Source organism: Muscardinus avellanarius, assembly GCF_963383645.1.
Source record: "Muscardinus avellanarius genome assembly, chromosome: 3".
Lineage (NCBI taxonomy): Eukaryota > Metazoa > Chordata > Mammalia > Rodentia > Gliridae > Muscardinus > Muscardinus avellanarius.
In genome coordinates, this window is record NC_137788.1 from 33,642,819 (window position 1) to 33,665,224 (window position 22,406).

Genomic DNA, 22,406 nt, shown 5'->3' on the forward strand with positions numbered 1-22,406 from the left:
ACCAAATATATATATATATATATATATATATATATATATATATATATATATATTGAAATGAAAAGAGGGAATACTATAAAATGAACCCATAGTAATTGCCTTCCATATTTACCAAGTATACTACTAACTCTTTTAAAAAGAAAATTCCTTTCAGCTGGGCTGTGGTGGTGCACGCTTGTAATCCTAGCATTTAGGAGGCTGAGACAGGAGGATCATGGTTCGTGAGACCTTGTTTCAAGATAAAGAATTTAAAAATTAGGGCTGGGAGTGTAGCTCAGAGGTATAATCTCCCTGAGTTCAATCCCCAGTACTGCAAAAAATATAAACTAAAAAAATTAAAGAGCCCTTTTAGGGGGGTATGATGATACACGCATGTAATCCCAGTACTTGGGAGGCTGAGACAGGAGGATCCCAGGTTTGTGGCCAGCCTTAGCTACTTAGTGAGGCCCTCTGAAACTTTGTGAGATGCTGTTTCAAAATAATAAGCCAGGTGTGGTGGTGCACGCTTGTAATTCCAGCATTTGGGAGGCTGAAACTGGAGGATTGCGGTTCACGGACAGCCTCAGCTACTTAGTGAGGCCCTCCGCAACTTAGTGAGACCCAGTTTCAAAATAAAGAATAAAAAATAAGACAGGGGGTGTAGCTCAGAAGTCGAATGCCCCTGGGTTCCATCCCCAGATCTGCAAAAATAAAAAAAAAAGAATAAAAATAGAGCTGGTGGTGTAGCTCAGAGGTAGAATGCCCCCAGGGCTCAATCCCCAGCACTGCAAAAAAAAAAAAAAGAAAGAAAAAAAAAAGATAAAAAATAAACAAATAAATAAATATAAGGCTAGATGTGGATCGCAGAGGTAGAATGTCTCTGGGTTCAATCTCCAGTATCACCATACACACACATACAAAAGATAAAAGCTCTTTAGCTGGGCATGGGCACCCCTATAAACACCATACTTAGGAAGCTGAGACAGGAGGATCGCAGGTTCAAGGACAGCCTCAGCAAGTAGTGAGGCTCATCAACCTAGCGAGATCGCTTCCAAATAAGAAATAAAATAGGGCTGGGAGTATAGCTCAAAGGCAGAATGGCTCTGGGTTCAATCCCTAGGATCACACAGATACACACACACACACACACACACACACACACACACACACTAAGCAGAGTGTGGTGGTGCACACCCAGTACTTAGGAGGCTGAGACAAAAGAATCACAGGTTTGAGACTAGCCTTAGCAACTTAGAGACTCATCAACCTAGTGAAATCCTGTTTCTTTTTCTCTTTTTTCTTTTTGTAGTACTGGGGATTGAACCCAGGGGCATTCTACCTCTGAGCTCCACCACCAGCCCCAATTTTTTATTCTTTATTTTGAAACAGGGTCTCACTAAGTTGCAGGAGGCCTCACTAGTTGTTGAGGCTGGCCTTGAACCTGTGATCCTCCTTTCTCAGCCTTCCAAGTACTGAGATTACAAGCGTGCGCCACCATGCCCGGCGCAAAACCTTGTTTCAAAAACAAAAAATAGGCGGGGGTGAAAGAACCCCTAACCCATAATGTGTTTTCTGACAGGCTAGTCGCTAAACTCTAAGAACTAAGGCTGGCCTTGAATGTAGACTAAAGAAAGGACTCAGTGAAATTTGGAGCCTTGCCTGGTGACCTGGAGCTCTGCCTAGCAGAAATATGACAAGGTTTGTTGTCTGAGCAAGATTACCGTGTGAAACCTACCTAGTGCCTCTTCCCCCAAGCTTTTCCCATAAGCTATTTTTTGTGTTTGCACATGAAGACTTCTCTGTTGTGATAACAAAGTAAGACCTCTAATTGTTTATATAGTTGCTCTATTTTGAGTAGTTGAGAGGTAAGCAGCCCTCTCCTTGGCTGTGTGAGTTTCTCAATCCCCAACTCTAAGAAGATGGACCTATGACAGATCGTAACACTGGGGGTATACCTCTGAGGTAGAATGCCCCTGGGTTTAATCCCCCGTACAAGCAAATTAATAAATAAATACAGTTAAAACTAAAATATAAGCCAGGTGTGGTGGTGCACGCTTGTAATCCCAGCATTCGGGAGGCTGAGACCTAGAGGATCGTGGTTCACGGACAGCCCCAACTACTTAGTGAGGCCCTCTGCAACTCAGTGAGACCTGGTTTCAAAATAAAGAATAAAAAATAGGGCAGGGGGTGTAGCTCAGAGGTCAAATGCCCCTGAGCATGTCCATCCCTAGACCCACAAAAAACAAAAACAAACAAACAAAAAAAAAACCTAGAATATAGCAGGGCATGGTAGCACACGTTTGTAATCCCAGTACTTGGAAGGCTGAGACAGGAGAATAACAGGTTTGAAGTCAGTCTCAGCAACTTGATGAGGCTCTCTAGAACTTAACCCTGTTTCCAAATAAAATAAAAATAGGTCTGGGGGTATAGCCCAAAGGTATAAAGACCCCAGTACCATAAATAAATAAATAAATAAATAAATAAATAAATAAATAAATAAATAAATAAAACTACTAGGTGGGCGTTATGGCACATGCATGCTTGCTTGTAATCCCGGTACTCAGGAGGCTGAGATAGGAGGATTGGAGGTTCACGGCCAGCCTCAGTTACTTAGTGAGATTCTGTTTTGAAATAAATTTTAAAAATAGGGCTGAGGGTATAGCTCAGAGGTAGAATATCCCTGGGTTCCATCCCCAGTATCTCAAAAAAATATATATGCACTTAGCCGGGCATGGTGGTGCACTTTGTAATCCCAGCATTCAGGAGGCTGTGACAGGAGGATCACGGTTTGCCGACAGCCTCAGGCTACTTAGTGAGGCCCTCCGCAACTCAGTGAGGCCCTGTTTCAAAATAAAGAATAAAAAAATAGGGCAGGGAGTGTAGCTCAGAGGTCGAATGCCCCTGGGCTCCATCCCCAGTACCCAAAAAACTATATATATATGTATATGCGCTTTAGTCTTTTGTGACATTATTCATATTTCAAGTGACTGGTCACTACCATATTGGGCAAGTCAGAAACAAAACATTTCCATCACTACAGGGAGTTCTATTGGACAGTGCTATACTAGAGCTAGGACTTCCCAAAGACCAGAGAAAGTATGAGTGAACTGAAACACAGGCTAATGCCCGGCTGGTGTTGAGTGAGGAGGTCACAGGTGAGTGGGAAGGAAGCTGACCTTTGGAAGAGTGACATCACAAAGCACAGCTCACAGTGGCTCCAGAACACTTGGGCTCCCAAACCACTCTTCCTAACTCATATCTAGGTTCCTGAAGCCTCTGCACATGTAGTTCCTGGAGCTGAATTACAATGTCATCCTCACTTCCAACTTCTACCCGGGACAACTTCTTAGATTCTCTCAGCACACTATGGAATTGGCTACAGGCAACTTTTCTGGGAGATACTAGTGTGCCTCAGCAAACAAATTTGGGGCTACTAGACAACCTTGCTCCAGCCGTGCAATTCGTCCTGGGGATTACCTTTATAATTTTGTTGGCAATAGGATTACTTGCCTTATGGAAACGAAGTGTTCGGTCAATTCAGGTTGTACTCTTTCATTATAGAGAATCTAAAGGGTTATAAATTGAAGTGTGTGTGTGTGTGTGTGTGTGTATGTGTGTGTGTGTGTGTGTGTGTGTGTGTTACTGGCGATTGAATCCAGGAGTGTTCTACCTCTGAGCTGCTACGCCTTCAGTCCTATTTTCTTTTTTTTTTTTTTGCAGTAGTAGGGGCTGAGGCTGGCCGCGAACCGTGATCCTCTAGTCTCAGCCTCCCAAATGTTGGGATTACAAGCATGCGCTACCACGCCCGGCTTAATTTTTATGTATTTATGTATTTATGTGGGGATTTATAGCTACATCCCCAGGCCTGTTTTTTATTCTTTATTTTGAAACAGGGTTTCACTAAGTTGCAAAGGGCCTCACTAAGTAGCTGAGGCTGGCTGCGAACCTGGAATCCTCCTGTCTCAGCCTCCCAAATGCTGGAATTACAAGAGTGCGCCACCACACCTGGCCTCCAGTCCTATTTTTTATTGTTGAAAGAGGGTCTTGCTAAATTGTTGAGGCTGGCCACAAAACTGTGATGTGGTCCTCTTGTCTCAGCCTCCCAAGTACTGGGATTACTAGCATGCACCACATGCATGGCTTGCTAATTAGATTTTGAGCATAAAAATACTCTTTTCTCACAATAGGCTTTTTTTTTTTTTTTTTTTTTTTTTGCTGTACTGGGGATTGAGCCCAGGGGTATTCTACCTCTTCTATACACCCAGCCCTTTATTTATTTATTTATTTTGGGGTACTGAGGATTGAACTCAGGGGAGTTCTATCCCCAGTCTATACCTGACACCTATTTATGTTTGATTGTTTGTTTGTTTTACTGGAGATTAAACCCAGAGGCATTCTACCTCTGAGCTATACCACCAGCCCTAATTTATTTTGTACTTTATTTTTGTGGAACTAAAAATTGAACCCAAGACACTCTATCTCTAATTTGTAGAGGGCCTAAGTAGCTGAGGTTGGCCTCAAACTTGCAATCCTCCAAGTACTGAGATTATAAGCATGCACCACCACACCCAGCATTATAATAATAACAATAATAATAGTTATTATTATTATTATTATTTATTTGGTGTTACTGGGGATTGAACCCAGGGGAAATTCTACCTTCAAGCTACATCCCGGCCCTATTTTTTTCTTCTTCTTCTTTTTTTTTTTTTTTTCTGATCTGGGGATGGAACCCAGGGGCATTTGACCTTCGAGCTACACCCCCAATCTAGTTTTTATTCTTTGTTTTGAAATAGGGTCTCACTAAGTAACTGAGGCTGTCTGAACCGTGATCCTCTGATCTTAGCCTCTCGATTGCTGGGATTACAAGCATGCACCACCATGCAGGGCTTATTCTTTATTTTGAAACAGGATCTCATTGAGTTGCAAAGTACCTCACTAAGTATGTGAGGCTGTCAGTGAATTGCGATCCTCTGGTCTCCGCCTTCCAAATGCTGGGATTACAAGCATGTGCCATCATGCTGGGCTTTGTTTTTTATTTTAAAACAGAGTCTTGGCCAGGCATGGCGGCACACGCTTGTAATCCCAGTGCTTGAGAGGCTGAAACAGGAGGATCACACAGGTTCAAAGCCAGCCTCAGCTACTTAGGCTCTCAGCAATTTAGTGAGACCCTGTTTCAGGCTATTTTTTATTTTGAAATAGCCTTGCTAATTTGCCAAAACTGGCCTTGAACCTGCGATACTCCGGTCTCAGCTTATGTGGTATTCCTATCTTGGCCTACCCAATAGATTATAGAGGTGCACCCCATATCTGACATAACTTACTTTTTTTTTTTTTGTGGGTCTGGGGATGGAACCCAGGAGCATTTGAACTCCAAAATACACACCCTGCTCCATTTATTATTATTTTTATTTTGAAACTGCATCTCACTGAGTTGTAGAGGGTCTCACTAAGTAGCTGAGGCTGTCCCTGAACCGCAATCTTCCAGTCTCAGACTCCCAAATGCTGGGATTACAAGTGTGTGCCACCACACCTGGCACCCTGTTTTATTTTATTTATTTATTTATTTATTTATTTATTTATTTATTTATTTATTTATTTATTTTGGTGGTACTGGGGTTCCTGGAAGCTCAGTGGTACTGAGGGTGGAACCCAGGGGCTTTTTTACCTCCAGGCTATACTTCTAGACCTCTTTTATACTTTATTTGGAAACAGGGTTTCACTCAGTTACTGAAAGCCTCACTAAGTAGCTGAGGCTGGCTTCAAACCTGTATGATCCTCCTGTCTCAGCCTCCCAAGTGCGGGATTACACGCGTGCGCCACCATGCTCAGTGATATTTATAGTACCAGGCATTGAATCCAGTGCTCTATCACTGAGCTATATTTCCAGTCCTGTTCAAGTCCTTCTTATTTTTAGATAGGGTCTCAGTTGACCAGGCTGACTTTGAACTTGAGATCCTCCGGCAGCCTCCCAAGTAGCTGGGGTTGCATGAGTGTATCACCATGCACAGCATCCAGTTCAGTTTATGATAACCAAAAGATTAAATAGAGCCAGGTGTGGTAACATATATCTGTAATCCCAGTATTTGGGAGGCTGAGATAGGAGGATCTCTAGTTCAAGGACAGCCTCAGAAATTAATTAATTTATTAATTTATTTATTTTTGTAGTACTGGAGATGGAACCCAGGGGCTACATCCCCAGCCCTATTTTTTATTCTGTGTGTGTGTGTGTATGTGTGTGTGTGGTACTAGGGTTCCTAGAAATCCTTCTACCTCCGGGCTACACTCCCAGGCCTGTTTTATACTTTTATTTGGAAACAGGCTCTCTTAAGCCAGCGAGGCTGGCTTTGAACCCGCGTGATCCTCCTGTCTCCGCCTCCCAAGCGCGGGGATTACAAGTGTGCGCCACCACGCCCAGCTATTTTTTATTCTTTATTTTGAAACAGGGTCTCATTGAGTTGCAGAGGACCTCACTAACTAGTAGATGAGGCTGTCTGTGAACTGTGAACCTCCCGTCTCAGCCTCCCAAATGCCGGAATAGCAAATGTGCACCACGCCCAGCTTCAGCAATTTGGGGAAACACTCAGCAACCTAACAAGACCCTGTTTCAAAAATCATAAACATAAGAAGAGCTGAGGGTATAGTTTGGAAGAAAAATGCGCGCGCACACACACACACACACACACACACACACACACACACACAAGAATAAAGACAAGAAAATGTCTAGTTAAAGGGAGGGCTTGGCCTAGGAATGAGGAATTATTGTTAGACTTTTGTTTTGCATCTCTAGTAAATTGTGACATTTCCCATGAATGAACAAGTAACACTTGACTTCTGTTTCATTTTAGAAAATATTGTTATTTGTAATCTCACTCTACCAACTTTACAAGAAGGGCTCAGATTTTTTTCAGGCTTTGCTAGCCACCCAAGAAGGGAGTGGTCACCAGACTCAAGACACTAGTAATCTCTTCCTGTCCTTGGGTCTGCAAGAGAAAATTCTGAAAAAACTTCAGATGGTGGAAAACAAAGTAAAGGACCTGGAGGGGATGATCATTGCCCAAAAGCCTGCCACGAAGAGGGACTGCTCCTCTGAGCCCTACTGCAGCTGCTCCGACTGCCAGAGTCCCTTGCCCACGTCTGGATTTACTTCCACATCGGAAATGTGACGAACTCCAATCTTTTCCAGAAAAGCACTGTTTCCCTCATATGTGCAATGGTGTTATCAATAAATACAGAGAACTATATTAAAATTACCCTGCAAGGACTGGCTCTCTATTTGGTAGGGCCCAGGTTCTACGTGTGTGTGCTGTGGGGAATGTGAGGTATAGAGGTAGTTGAACTTATCTCTGGGGGCTGCAGTCAGTGGCTGAGCACTTGCCTGGCATGCGCAAAGCCCTGGATTCGATGCCTGGTACACATAGAACAAAAAAGGCTCTGGTACCCACTCTCCTGGATGGAACCCTAAGCTGCCAAGTAGAACAGAAATGCAAGAGGGGCAAGGAGGGAGGAATATGATCGGGGATACTCCACTGAGGTCCAGGATGAAGAGGTGAGCAGGGATTTGTTGTCATTTTGGAGAAAAACTGGCTATGCTGATCAACAAGAGACAGCATGTAGTCTCCTAGGTGGCAACTTTTAAGGCACTTCCAAGGGCAAATATATATATATATATATATATATATATATATATATATATATATATATATATATATGTACTAGGGATGAAACTCAGGGGCCTTCTACCTCTGGGCTATACTCCCAAACCTATTTTATATTTTATTTGGAAACAGGGTCTCACTAAAGAGCTGAGGCTGGCTTTGAACTTTAGCGATCCTCCTGTCTTAGCCTCCCAAGTATTGAGATTAAGACCGTGTGCCACCATGCCCAGCTTCCAAGGGCAGTTTTGATCAGTTACAATTCCTAATTAGTGTGCACACTAATGTTAACATACAATGCCTGCTGGGCGTGGTGGTGCACGCTTGTAAGCCTTGTAATTTGGGAGGCTGAAACAGGAGAATCAAGGTTTGCAGCCAGCCTCAGCTACTTAGTGAGGCCCTTTGCAACTCGGTGAAGCCCTGTTTCAAAATAAAGAATAAAAAATAGGGTTGGGGGTGTAGCTCAGAGGTATAATGCCCCTGGGTTCCATCCCAGTCCAGCAAAAACAAAGACAAAAACATCTGTATGAGACACTATTTTCTTTTTGGCAGTACTGGGAGTCGAACCCAGGGGTTTTCTACCTCCGGGGTATACCCCCAGACCTACGTTTATATTTTTATTTGGAAACAGGGTCTCACTAGGTTGCTGAGAGCCTCACTAAGTAGCTGAGGCTGGCTGTGAACCTTGTATGAGACTTTTTAGTGTATAAGTGTGAAACAGGTGAGTGAAAAACAGGATGGGTCAGGAAAAGCTTTGCAGAGAAAATGATATTGAGTTGCCCCATAAAGGGTCACATAGACAATGAAATGGACAGTATTCTTCCTGGGGATCATCACGGAAATACATAAAAAGAGAGGATACAGCTCGGCATGGTGGCACACACTTGTAATCCCAGTACTTGGGAGACTGAGAGAGGAAGACTGCAGGTACAAGGCCAACATCAGCAACATAGCAAGGCCCTCTGCAATTTAATGAGAACCTGTTGCAGAATAAAAATAAGGTTGGGCCGGGCGTGGTGGCGCACGCTTGTAATCCCTGCGCTTGGGAGGCAGAGACGGGAGGATCGCGCAGGTTCGAAGCCAGCCGCGCTGGCTTAAGAGACCCTGTTTCTAAATTTTAAAAAAAAGTATAAAATAGGTCTGGGAGTGTAGCCCGGAGGTAGAAGGGCTTCCAGGAACCCCAGTACCACCAATAAATAAATAAAAAAGGTTGGGGTGTGGCTCAGAGGTAGAATGCCCCTAGGTTCAATCCCCAGTAACCAGTAACTAACACACATACATGCACACACACACACACAGACACACAGACACAGACACACACACACACACACACACACACACCCCACATACGACAGCCAGATGTCATAGCATACACCTGTAACCCCAGTACTTGGGAAGCTAAGACAGGAGGATTGCAGGCTCAAGACCAGATTCAGATGCAGCAACTTAGTGAGACTTGCAGCAATTTAAGATACTATTTAAAAAAAAAAAAAATGAGAGCCGGGCGTGATGGTGCATGCTTGTAATCCCCACGCTTGGAAGGCTGAGACAGGAGGATCACGCAGGTTCGAAGCCAGCCTCAGCTACTTAGTGAGGCTCTCAGCAACTTAGTGAGACCCTGTTTCCAAATAAAGTATAAAATAGGTCTGGGAGTATAGCCCGGAGGTAGAAAGCCCCTGGGTTCCACCCCAGTACCACTAAAAAAAAAAAAAAAAAAAAAAATCATCTATGAAAATTGCCTAAGTTTGGCCAAAGCTCAAGTGCACTGTTAGTCTATATAATGTATTTTCAGATTAGATAAAGGAAAGTAAAATGTATTGGGGGTGGTACTTGGGTTGAACCCAGAGGCATTCTACCTCTGAGCTATACCTCCAGTTTGTTTATTTATTTGAAGTACTGGGGATGGAACCCAGGGGGCACTGTACCTCTGAGCTACACCCCCAGCCTTTTTTTTTTTTTTTTGGTGTGGTACTTGGGGTGGAACCCAGGGGCTTTATTCTACCTCCGGGCTATATTCCCAGACCTATTTTATATTTTATTTAGAAACAGGGTCTAAGTTGCTGAAAGCCTCACTAAGAAGCTGAGGCTGGCTGCAAACCACGCTCCTCCTGTTTCAACCTCCCGAATGCTGGGATTACAAGCATTTGCCACCACATCCGGTCCACATGGATTCTTGAAATGATCTCCTAACTGGATCTCCTGAAGAATATTAGTCCCCATTATTTTTATTTATTTTTATTTTTTATTTTTTTTTGTGGTACTTGGGGTGGAACCCAGAGGCTTTCTACCTCCGGACTATACTCCCAGACCTTTTTTATATTTTATTTGGAAACAGGGTCTCACTAAGTTCCTGAGAGCCTCACTAAGTAGCTGAGGCTGGCTTCGAACCTGTGTGATTCTCCTGTCTCAGCCTCCCTAGTCCCCATTAATTTAACCTTCACACAGTAGCCAAAGAGATCATCATGCCTCTTTTCAAAACCCTCTAATGATTTAATCTTTTTTTTCTTTTTATAGCATTAGAGATCGAAGCCAGGACATCATACATCCTAAGCAAGCACTCTACCACTGACCTGTATTCCTAGGCCAGCTTATTCTTTCCTTCTAAGTAAAAGTCAAGGTTTTGTTTTGTTTTTTTTTAAACTGAGAGCATTCTATTTCTGAGCTACAACCACCCCCCTCCCCATTATTTTATTTTATTTTTTGTGGTGCTGGGAATGGAAGCTAGAGGGCATTCTATTTCTGAACTGCACTCCCAGTCTCCCCTCCCCCCACCCTCTTTTTTCAGTACCAGGGATTGAACCAAGGGTATTTTACCTCTGAGCTACACCCCTTGAACTACTTTTTATTTTGAAACAGGGTTTCACTAAATTGCAGAGGACCTCACAAGTTGCCGAGGCTGGCTGGGAACCTATGATTCTCCTGTCTCAGTCTCCCAAGTACTGGGATTATAAATTTGTGCCACTATGCCTGGCTCCCAGTCCTATTTTTTTTTTCTGTACTGAGGATGAAACCCAGAGGCATTCTACCTCCGAATTATACCCCCAGCCCCATTTTTTATTCTTTATTTTGAAACAGGGTTTCACCGAGTTGCAAAGGGCCTCACTAAGTATCTGAGGCTGGACACAAACTATGATCCTCCTGTTTCAGTCTCCCAAATGCTGGGATTACAAGCATGCGCCACCATGCCCGGCTCCAGTTTTTATTCTTTATTTTGAAACAGGGTCTCACTAAATTGTGGAGTGTTCTAAGTAGCTGAGGTTGTCCGAGAACTGGGATCCTCCTGTCTCAGCCTCCCAAGTACTGGGATTACGAATGTGTGCCACCAAGCCCGGCTCTCCCCCAACTATCTATCTATCTATCTATTTTTGGTGGGTAAAGTGATAGAACCCAGTGGCATTTGCGCTCTGAGCTACACCCCCTGCTCTATGTTGTATTTTTATTTTGAAACAGGATCTAAGTTGCAGAGGGCCTCACTAAGTAGCTGAGGCTGTCCAAAAACTGTGATCCTCCTGTGTCAGCCTCCCAAGTACTGGGATTACAAGCGTGCGCCACCATGCCCGGCTCTTTTTTTTTTTTAATTCTTTATTTTGAAACAGGGTCTCACTGAGTTGCAAAAGGCTTCATTATGTAGCTGAGACTGTCCATGAACTGCAATCCTCCTGTCTCAGCCTCCAAAATGCTGGGATTACAAGTGTGTACCACCACGCTTAGCTTTCCAGCCCTATATTTTATTTTGAAACAGTATCTCACTAAATTGTGGGAGGCTTAAATTGCTGAGACTGTTTTCGAACAGGTGATTATCCTGTCTCAGCCTCCCAAGTACTGGGCTTTCATGCTTACACCACCACCTCTGGCAAAATGCCACCTTTGACTACATTTGGGATGGATAAATCTATAAATGAAAACTTTCATCACTCTAATATGCCTGAAGTCGAACACCCCAATACAAGCCCACAGTTTGGACAGCCTCAGTCTAGAGAAGAGATTTTTAGTGTGGGGAGTCAGTTACTTTCCCATCCTTCTCAGCTACCTCAGGTTGGGGGCAGCCACTCTGTGTTAGCTCTCACTAGGCCCTGACTTCCAGTCAGTTTGTCCCAGCCAGGGAAAACACAACACATAGGCATCCCTTTCTGGGCACCCGCAGACCCAAGGGACCCAAGGGAATGGCTGCTCAGGTGGTTAGAAAGCAGAGGCCTCAGTCCGGCATGGTAGTACACACTTGTAATCCCAGTACTTGGAAGGCTGAAACCGGGGGATCATAGGTTCTCAACCAGCTTCAGCTACTTAGTGAGGCCCTTCACAATTTAGTGAGACCTTGTTTCAAAATAAAAAATTAAAAAAATAGGGCTGGGGGGGGATAGGCTGAGACAGGAGGATCGCGATTCGCAGACAGCCTCAGCTACTTAGTGAGGCCCTTTGCAACTCACTGAGACCCTCTATCAAAATAAAGAATTAAAGCCGGGCGTGATGGCGCATGCTTTTAATCTCTGCGCTTGAGAGGCTGAGACAGGAGGATCGCGCAGGTTCGAAGCCAGCCTCAGCTACTTAGTGAGGCTCTCAGCAACTAGTGAGACCATGTTTCCAAATAAAATATAAAATAGGTCTGGGAGTATGGCCTGGAGGTAGAAAGCCCTTGGGTTCCGCCCCAATATCACACACACACACACACAAAAAGAATTAAGAAATAGGAGCCAGGCGTGGTGACGCATGCTTGTAATTCCAGCATTCGAGAGGCTGAGTCAGGAGGACCGCGGTTCCTGGACAATCTCAGCTACTTAGTGAGGCCCTCTGCAACTCATTGAGATCCTGTTTCAAAATAAAGAATTAAAAATAGGGCTGGGGGTGTAGCTAGGTGGTAGAATTCCCCTGGGTTCCATCCCCCGATAATAATAATAATAATAATAATAATAATAAGGATGGGGTACATGGGTTCAATCGAAGGGAGAGAAAGAAGGGAAGAAAGGAGAAAGAAAAGAAAGGACGGAGAAAGGAAAGAAAGGAGAGGGAGGGAGAGAGGGAGAGAGGGAGAGGGAGAGGGAGAGGGGGAGGGAGAGAGAGAGAGAGAGAGAGAGAGAGAGAGAGAGAGAGAGAGAGAGAGAGAGAGAGAGAGAGAGAGAGAGAGAGAGAGAGAGAGAGAGAGAGAGAGAGAGAGAGAGAGAGAGAGAGAACGAGAGAACACGGAGGCGGAGGGGAAGCGTGTTGGTGTAACACCGCTTCGAGGCCGTGCAACTCTGGTCCGGGCTCGCGCCTCTTTGGGCCGGAAGTGAGGAAGGTGGGGCTAGTCCTTTTCTGGCAGAAACTAAGGAGGCCCTAGGGGGAGTCAGCCCGGGGAAGAGTGTTTTTGTGACACCGCCGGGAGCGCGGAAGCGGTGGCATGGGGGCCGGTGTCTGTGGAGAGGCGCTCGGAAGGGACCCGTATCGCTGTGACACCGCGGGGACGCTCTGAGAGGCGCCGTGCACGCCGAGGGAGCCGGTGGAGCGGGGTGGCCATGGGGATGTGGGCGTCGCTGGACGCGCCGTGGGAGATGCCGGCCGAGCAGCGTATCTTCGGCGCGGTGCTGCTCTTCTCCTGGACAGTGTATCTCTGGGAGACCTTCCTAGCACAGCGCCAGGTGAGCCTGGGCAGGGCCCGCCAGACGCCCGCGCCCGGCCAGCCCGGCCCGAGTCCTTGGTGTTTGCTGCGGCCCAGCACGTGTCACCCGAGCCCGCTAACTCGGCCGGGCCTGGCTGCGGCTTTGAGAGGTTCTTGGTACCTAAGGGAAGTTTCTCGCGACCTTATTTTGGGACCTTATTCTGTTAGGGCCTGAAGAAAGAGAAGGGCTGCCCTCTCAAAAGCTCGATCTCGTGCGGCCCCACATCTTCTTTGGGACCCTTGGGCCTAGTTTTAAGCCTCCTTTATCTGTGGTATAAGCCTTCCAAAGGAAAATGTTAAAATGTTAGAACCACAACTTCCTCATGACATGCCTGTTATCTTGCTCAACCTCAGGATTAGGAAACAGTTTACTGAAAATACAGATGTCATCCAAGGACCTGTACTTTTTTTTTTTTTTTAAGCCTCCTGCCAGGTGTGGTGGTATAATTCCAGTACTTGGGAGGTTGAGACAGGAGGATCACAGGCCAGCCTCAGCACCTTAGTGAGAAACTTTCAAAATTAAAAAGGAAAAGAGGTGGGGTTTTTAAACTCAGGTGGAATGTCCCTGGGTTCAATCCCCAGTACTAATACACAAATAAGTAAATGAGTAAGTAAATTAATTAAAAATATCCTTAAAGTGTATACATTATGTTTTTTGCTAAAGAAATATTTACTGTGTTTTATAAAAGCATCTTCATTTTTCTTTTCTTTCTTTTTTTGCTTAAAAAACTTTAGAAACTGCCGCAGGTGCGATGGCAACATCTGTAACCCCAGCTACCAGAGAAGCTGGGGGAGGAGGATCACAAGTTGGAGACCAGCCTGGGTAACTTAGTGAGACTTTGTCTCAAAATTTTAAGAGATGGTTGGTAGCTAGGCATAGTGGCTCACACCTGTAATCGCTGCACTTGGAAGGCTTAGATAGGAGGAACACAGGTTTGAGGCCAATCTCAGAAATTTAATGAGATCCTGTGTAAAAAATAAAATGGATTGAGTGTAGCTCCAAGGTAGAACATCCCTGGGTTCAATCCCTAGTACCAAAAAAAAAAAAAAAAAGTAAAGTAGAAGGCAGAAGGTACTTAAAAATTCTCTAGAGATAACCATGGTTAATATTTTGAGATCAATTTTAAGCTTGATAGTTTTGTTATTTTATTTATTTAATTTGTGTTGTGTGTGTGTGTGATAACTTGAGATGGAACCCAAGGGCTTTCTACCTCTTAGCTACACTCCTAGCCCTATTTTCTTTCTTTCTTTCTTTCTTTCTTTCTTTCTTTCTTTCTTTCTTTCTTTCTTTCTTTCTCGCTTTCTCCCTTTCTTCCCTTTCTTTCTTTCCTTCTTTTTTCGGTTCTGGGGATGGAATTCAGGGGCATTCGACCTATGAGCTATACCCCTTACCCTAATTTTTTTTATTCTTTATTGAAACAGGGTCTCACTAAGTTGTGGAGGGCATCACTGAGTTGCTGAGGCTGTCTGCGAACTGTGATCTTCTAATCTCAGCTTCCCAAATGGTAGGATTACAAGTGTGTGCCACCACACCTGGCTCTGTTTTTTATTCTTTACTTTGAGACGGGGTCTCACTGGGTTGCAAAGAGCATCACTAAGCAGCTGAGGCTGTCCACGAACCGTGAGCCTCCTGCCTCAGCCTCCCAAATGCTAGGATTACAAGCATGCACCACCATGCCTGTTTTTATTCTTTTATTTTGAAACGGTCTTACTAAGTTGAAGAAGGCCTCACTAAATTGCTAAGGCTGGCTACGAACCTACAATTCTCCTGTCTCAGTCTCCCAAGTACTGGGATTACAAAGGTGCGTGCTGCCACGCCTGGTTTAATTGATTTTTTTTTTTTTTTAATGATACTGGGGATTGAAACCAAGGGCATTCTGCCTCTGAGTTATGCCCCCAGCCCTATTATTTATTTATTTATTTATTTATTTATTTATTTATTTATTTATTTATTTTTGGTGCTAGGGATAGAACCCAAGGGCATTGTTCCTCCGAGTTATACCCCCAGGCCGATTTTTAAATCTTTATTTGGAAACAGAGTTTCACCAAGTTGCAGAGGGCCTCACTAAGCCGAGGCTATTCTCGAATTCGATCCTGCTGTCTCAGCCTCCCAAGTACTGGGATTACAAGTGTTTGCCACCATGCCCGACTTTCGTTTTATTTTGAAACGGGGTCCTGCTAGGTTGATGAGAGTCTCACTACTTATTGAGGCTGTCCTTGAACATTGCAATCTCCTTGTCTCACCCTCCCAAGTACTGGGATTACTGCCCTCAGCTTTCATTGACACACAATATATAGAAGAAGAATTAGTTTTAGTCAGGCATGGTGGCACACACTTGTAATCCCAGTATGTGGGAAGCTGAGACAGGTATATCTCAGGTTTGAGGACAGCCTCAGCTACTTAGTGAGGCCCTCTGCAGCTTAGTGAGACCCGGTTTCAAAATAAAAAATAAAATAGGGTTGGAGGTATAGCTTAGAGGTAAAATACCTCTGGGATCACACATACATACACACACACACACACACACACACACACACACACACACCACTGTTTGTAAAAATGCATTGTAAAAGATAAAGTGTTATATTTTGTGGCATGTGTTAAGTCTCATGGGCTGAAATGATATTTTTTTCTGCGGTACAAGGGACGAACTCAGGGGCATTCTACCTCTAAGCTACACCCTCAGTCCTGTTTTTGAGTCTTTATTTGGAAACAGGGTCTCACTAAGTTGCAAAGGGCCTCACTAAGTAGCTGAGGCTGGCTGCGAACTGCAGTCCTCTTGTCTCAGCCCCCCGAATGCTGGGATTACAAGTGTGGGCCACCACACCCGGCTTGAAATGACATTTTAGAATTTGGCATAATAAGGTTGGTCTTGCAGAAATAATGTTTCTGTAACTCCACAAATCGTTAATTTGGCACATAAGATCAGCCACATTTATACTCCCTCTCTTTTTCTTCCTTTTTTTTGTAGTACTGGGGATTAAGCCCAGGGACAGTCTACTTCTGAGCTATATCCCCACCACAGCTCTATTTTGTTTTTTGTTTTGAAACAGGATCTAACTAGGTTGTTAAGATTATCACTACTTGCTGAGGCTGTCCTTGAACCTGTGATACTCATTTCTAGCCTTCAAGTACAAGGATGTGCCATTGCCTGGGCACATTCTCTCTTCTCTTTCCCTTTTTTTTTTTTTTTTTTTTTTTTTGGTGGTACTAGAGATTGAAACCAGGAACATTTTACTTTGAGCTATATTCCCAACTCTTTTTTTTTTTTTTTTTCCGGCAGTATTGGGGATGGAACCCAGGGTCATTCTACCTCTGAACTACATCCCCAGTCCTATTTTTATTCTTTTTTTTTTTTTTTTTTGTGGTACTAGGGATGGAACCCAGAGGCTTTCTACCTATGGGCTATACTCCCAGACCTATTTTATATTTTATTTGGAAACAGGGTCTCACTAAGTTGCTGTGAGCCTCACTAAGTAGCTGAGGCTGGCTTCGAACCTATGTGATCCTCCTGTCTTAGCCTCCCAGGCGCGGGGATTACAAGATGCACCACCACACCCAGCCTATTCTTTATTTTTGAAACAAGGTCTCACTAAGTTGCAGAGACCCTCACCAAGTAGCTGAAGCTATCCACAAACCTGCCACCCTCCTGTCTTAGCCTCCCAAGTACAAGCTTGTGCCTGGTTCTTTTTTTATTTTAAGTTGTTTGTTTATTTATTTTTGCAGGTCTGGGAATGGAACCAAGGGGCATTCTACCTCCAAGCTACACCCCCAGTCTTATTTTTTATTCTCTATTTTGAAACAGTGTCTCACTGAGTTGCAAAAGGCCTCACTAAGTAGCTGTCCACAAACCAGGATCCTCCAGTCTCAGCCTCCCGAATACTAGAATTACAAGTGTTTACCACCATGCCCAGCTTCTATTTATTTTTTTTGTGGTACTCGGGATGGAACTCAGGGACATTCTACCTCCAGGGACATTCTACCTCTATGCTCAGCCCTATTTTTTTTTTTTTGAAACAGGGTCTGAGTTGCAAAGGGCCTCACTTAAGTAGTAGCTGAGGCTGTCCTCGAACCATCATCTCTATTCTCAGCCTCCTGAATACTGGGATTACAAGCGTACGCCACCACACTCGGCTCCTATTCTATTTGAAAGGGCTTCATTAAGTTGCTGAGGCTGGCCTCAATCCTGTGAACCTCCTGAATTGAGATTATAGGTGTTACCACTGCACCTGGCTTGTTCGTTTTTCATGCATTTGTTCTGTATTTTAGAATGTATATTATATTTAGAATGATTTGCATCCTTGTGATGTTACAACTTTGCTTTACATGTGCAAAATGAAGAGGGAGACCACCCTAATTTTAATTCAACCTAGTCACCTAGCTTGGTTTTCTCTTGTGCTTTTATTTTTCTGCATCAGTTGTTTCAGTAGTTTTTGTATTTAACCAAGTGCAGTATTGTGTATGTATGAGTCACACTTTACAGGCTTAAATGACAAGTAAATGCTATAAACCATTCAGTGTTTGATCAGTAATTACTATTGTAGTAAACAATTGACTATTTTGTTAAAGTGTCTTCTTCAAAATATTTCAGAGAAGAATATATAAAACAACAACTCATGTACCACCTGAATTAGAGCAGATCATGGATTCTGAAACGTTTGAGAAGTCTCGACTGTATCAGCTGGATAAAAGCACTTTCAGCTTCTGGTCAGGACTCTATTCAGAGGTTGAAGGCACTGTGAGTAATTTACTGTTTGGAGAACACTCTCAAATTGTTTAATACTTTTGCAATGCTTATTTTCATTTTCTTTCTTTCTTTCTTTCTTTCTTTCTTTCTTTCTTTCTTTCTTTCTTCCTTTCTTTCTGTAGAACTGGGGATGGAAACCAGGGGTATTCTATCTCCAGGCTACACCCCAGCCCTATTTTTTAGTCTGAGGCTGGCCATGAACCTGTGATCCTCCTTTCTCAGCCTCCCAAGTACTAGGATTGCAAGTCATTTTCATGTTTGTATGAGACTAACTTGTACCATACCTACAAGTTTTGCAATGCTTTCTTAAATTTTGTTGTTGATAGTATTGGATGTGAGTAAAAGAGACAGAAATGTAACTGCTTAGTCAGTTGAAAATTGTGGAATATGAGTTGTGCCTAGTGGCACATGCCTGTCATTCTAGAACTGGAAAGGCTGAGACAGGAATCACAGGTTTGAAGCTAGCTAGCCTCAGCAACTTAGTGAGATATTCAGTAATTTATCAAGACCCTATTCTTTTTTTTTTTTTTTTTGGTACTGGGAATGGAAACCCAAGGACATTGTATCTTTTTAGCCGTTTTATTTATTTATTTATTTATTTTACCTCCGGGCTATACTCCCAGACCTGTTTTATCTTTATTTAGAAACAGGGTCTCACTAAGTTGCTGAGATCCTCACTCAGAAGCTGAGGCTGGCTTTGAACCTGTGCGATCCTCCTGTCTCAGCCTCCCAAGCACTGGGATTACAAGGGTGTGCCACCACACCCATCTAGTCTTTTTTTGAAACAGGGTCTCACTGAGTTGTGAAGGGCCTTGATAAGTAACTGAAATTGGCTGCAAACCACGATCCTCTGGTCTCAGCTACCACACCCAGCTAAGACCCTATTTTTTTTTTTTTTTGGTACTGGGGATGGAACCCAGTGGCTTTCTACCTCTGGGCTATACTCCCAGACCTATTTTATACTTTATTTGGAAAAAGGGTCTCACTAAGATGCTGAGAGCCTCACTAAGTAGCTGAGGCTGGCTTCGAACCTGTGTAATCCTCTTGTCTCAGCCTCCCAAGTGCGGGCATTACAAGCATGCACCACCATGCCCGGCAAGACCCTATTTAATATAAAAAATAAGATGGGCATGGTGGTGCATGCTTATAATCCCAATACTTGGGAGTCCAAGACAGGAAGATTGCAGGTTCAAGGCCAACCTCAGCATTGTAGCAAGACCCTGTTTCAAAATTAAAAGCCAGTCATGGACATCTTGGTGCATGATTGTATCCCAGTACTTGGAAGGCTGAGACAGGAGGATCACAGGTTCACAGCCAACCTCAGCTACTTAGTGAGGCCCTCCACAACTTAGTGAGACCCTGTTTCAAAATAAAGGATAAAAAATATGAGAAGTGGGCATAGTGACTCATGCTTGTAACCCAGCATTTGGGAGACTGAGACAGGAGGATCGCGGTTAGAGGATAGCCTCAGCTACTACTTAGTGAGGCTCTTTGCAACTCAGTGATGAGACCCTGTCAATCCCCAGTACTACCCCCCCAAAAAAAAAAAAGTAAAAATAAAAAAGGTCAGAGGTAGAATGCTTCTGGGTTTAATAAATAAATAGATAAAATATAAAAATAAATTAAAAATAAAACTGAGCTAGAGGTGTAGCAGAGATATAGAATGCCCCTATGTTCAACCCTCAGTCCTATACACACATAAATGAAAGAAAGAAGCTGGGCATGGTGGCACACACTTGTAATTCCTGTGCTTGGGAGGCTGACACAGGAGGATCTCACGAGTTCGAAGCCAGCCTCAGCTACTTAGTGAGGCTCTCAGCAACTTAGTGAGACCCTGTTCCCAAATAAAATTTAAAAGAGGTCTGGGAGTATAGCCCAGAGGAAGAAAGCCCCTGGGTTCTACCCCAGTACCACCAAAAAAAAAAAAGTGAAAGAAAGAAAAGAAAATTGTGAGATGTAGTAACTGTCACAGAAAGCCAGATGTAAAAAACTAACGTTATAAGCTGGGTGTGGCAGTGCATGCTTATAATTTCCAGTACTTGGGAGGCTGAGACAGGAGAATCACAGGTTTTAGGACAGCCTTAGCAAGTAGTGAGAGTCAACAACCTAGTTTGATCTTGTTTCAAAATAAAAATAAAAGCTGGGTGTGGTGGCACACACTTGTAATCCCAGTACTTGGGTGGCTGAGACAGGAGGTTCATGGTTCATGGTTTGAGGACAGCCTCAGCTACTTCAGCTACTTAGTGAGGCCCTTTGCAACGTAATGAGACCCTGTTTCAAAATAAATAATAAAAAATAGGGCTGGGGTGTAGCTCGGAGGTAGGATGCCCCTGGGTTCCATTCCCATTAACACAATAAATAAATATAAATAAATAAATAAAATAGGACTGGAGATGTAGCTTCGAGGTAGAATACCCTGGGCTTAATCCCCAGTATCACACACACACACACACACACACACACACACACACACACACACAAAAAGAACTTATATGTTATTCCTTTTTTTTTTTTTTTTTTTCCGATGGTACTGGGGTTCCTGGAAACCCTTCTACCTCTGGGCTACACTCCCAGACCTATTTTTATACTTTTTTATTTGGAAACAGGGTCTCTTAAGCCAGCGCAGCTGGCTTTGAACCTGCAAGATTTCCTGTCTCCACCTCCCAAGTGCAGGGATTACAAGCGTGTACCACCACACCCGGCTCATGTATTATTCTTGTAACCACCATTCCTTACTGATCTTTCTGCTTTTATTTATTTATTTGTGGTACTAGAGATTGAACCCAAGGGCATTCTACCATCAAGCTACATCCTCAGACCTTTTAATTTTTTTTTTTTTTTTTTTGTGGTGCTAGGAGTGGAACCCAGAGGCTTTCTACCTTCGGCTACAGTCCTGGACCTGTTTTCTGTTTTTATTTGGAAACAGGGTCTCACTAAGTTGCTGAGTGCCTCACTAAGTAGCTGAGGCTGGCTTCAAACCTGTGCGATCCTCCTGTCTCAGCCTCCCAAGCGCGGGGATTACAAGCGTGCGCCACACGCCCAGTTTAAACATTTTTTTTTTGTTTTGAGAGTTTTGCTAAATTGCTAAGGCTGTCCTTAAAATCATGATCCTCTTCATCGCACAGGTTCGAAGCCAGCCTCAGCTACTGAGTGAGGCTCTTGGCAACTTAGTGAGACCCTGTTTCCAAATAAAGTTTAAAATAGGTCTGGGAGTATAGCCCGGAGGGTAGAAAAGCTCCTGGGTTCCACCTCCAGTACTACACACACACACACACACACACACACACACACACACACACACTGGGTTCCATCTCCAGTACTACACACACACACACACACACACACACACACACACACACACACACACATTGGGATCCTCTTCTTTTAGCCTCCCTAGTACTGAGGTTATAGGCATGTGACAGTATGCCAGGCTCTTCTTGCCTTCAAGTTGAAATCTCTAGCCAGATGTGATGGCACATATTTGTAATCCCAGTACTTGGGAGGCTGAGATAGGAGGATTGCAGGTTTATGGCTAGCCTCAGCTACCTAGTGAGGCCCTTCACAGTTTAGGCCCTATTTCAAAATAAGAATAAAAAATAGGGAAGCCTAGGAGTGTAGCCTGGAGGTAGAATGCCCCTGGATTCAATACCTACAAAAAAAAAAAAAAAAAAAAAGGAAAGAAAGAAATCTCTAACTCTCTACTTTGTAGTCAGAGGAATCTTTCTGAAGCATAGTTCTAATCATGTTATTTTCCTACATAAAGCATTTTAATAGCTTACTGTATTCCAAGGATAAAGTACAAAATTCTTTGGTTGATTTATGAGGTCCTTTTTAACCTGGGTGTAGTTTACTTGAGCCTTCTCTTTTTCGAGTCCAACGCCTTAACCACTCAGCCACCGTGACTCGAGCCTTCTCTTTTTATGCAGTTAGCCAGCCAGCCTGCCTCCCTTCCTTTTCTTCCATCCCTTTCTCCCCCCTCCCCACACCTTCATTTTCTTTCCTCCTTCCTTGGTACTGGGGACAGAACACAAGATTTTTTTTACCTCTGGTTTACCTCCATCCTATTTTTTTTTTTAAACAGGGTGCTCCTGGCTCTGCCTCCCAAGTATTGGGATTATAGGTGTGCATTGCCCCATGTTCCAGATTCTTTTCCTTTCTTTTCTTTCTTTCTTTTTTTTTTTTTGGTGGTACTGGGGTTCCTGGTAGCCCTTCTACCTTCGGGCTACGCTCCCAGACCTATTTTATATTTTTATTTGGTAACAGGGTCTCTTAAGCCAGCGCGGGGCTGGCTTCAAACCTGTGCGATTCTCCTGTCTCCGCCTCCCAAGTGTGGGGATTACAAGTGTGCGCCACCACGCCCGGCTTCTTTTCCTTTCTTTACTGTTTTTT

The 22,406-nt window shown here is 43.7% G+C and overlaps 2 protein-coding genes across 2 annotated transcripts in view; both read left to right on the plus strand.

Annotated features, from left to right (window-relative positions):
• Positions 1-3,286: 3,286 nt before the first annotated feature.
• On the plus strand, positions 3,287-7,148 carry TMCO2 (transmembrane and coiled-coil domains 2; the record flags this gene model as incomplete). Its single annotated transcript, XM_080691389.1, has 2 exons — positions 3,287-3,520; positions 6,831-7,148. The coding sequence occupies 2 exons, from the start codon at positions 3,287-3,289 to the stop codon at positions 7,146-7,148; spliced, it is 552 nt and encodes a 183-aa protein (XP_080547515.1).
• Positions 7,149-13,126: 5,978 nt separating this feature from the next.
• The window catches only part of ZMPSTE24 (zinc metallopeptidase STE24), a gene marked incomplete at both ends in the record, with an annotated part of 50,820 nt that continues 41,540 nt past the window's right edge, over positions 13,127-22,406 (plus strand). Inside the window, 2 exons of the mRNA XM_080692972.1 lie at positions 13,127-13,249; positions 17,862-18,008. Coding sequence (XP_080549098.1) covers positions 13,127-13,249; positions 17,862-18,008 — 270 coding nt within the window. The remainder of the gene's footprint in view (positions 13,250-17,861; positions 18,009-22,406) is intronic.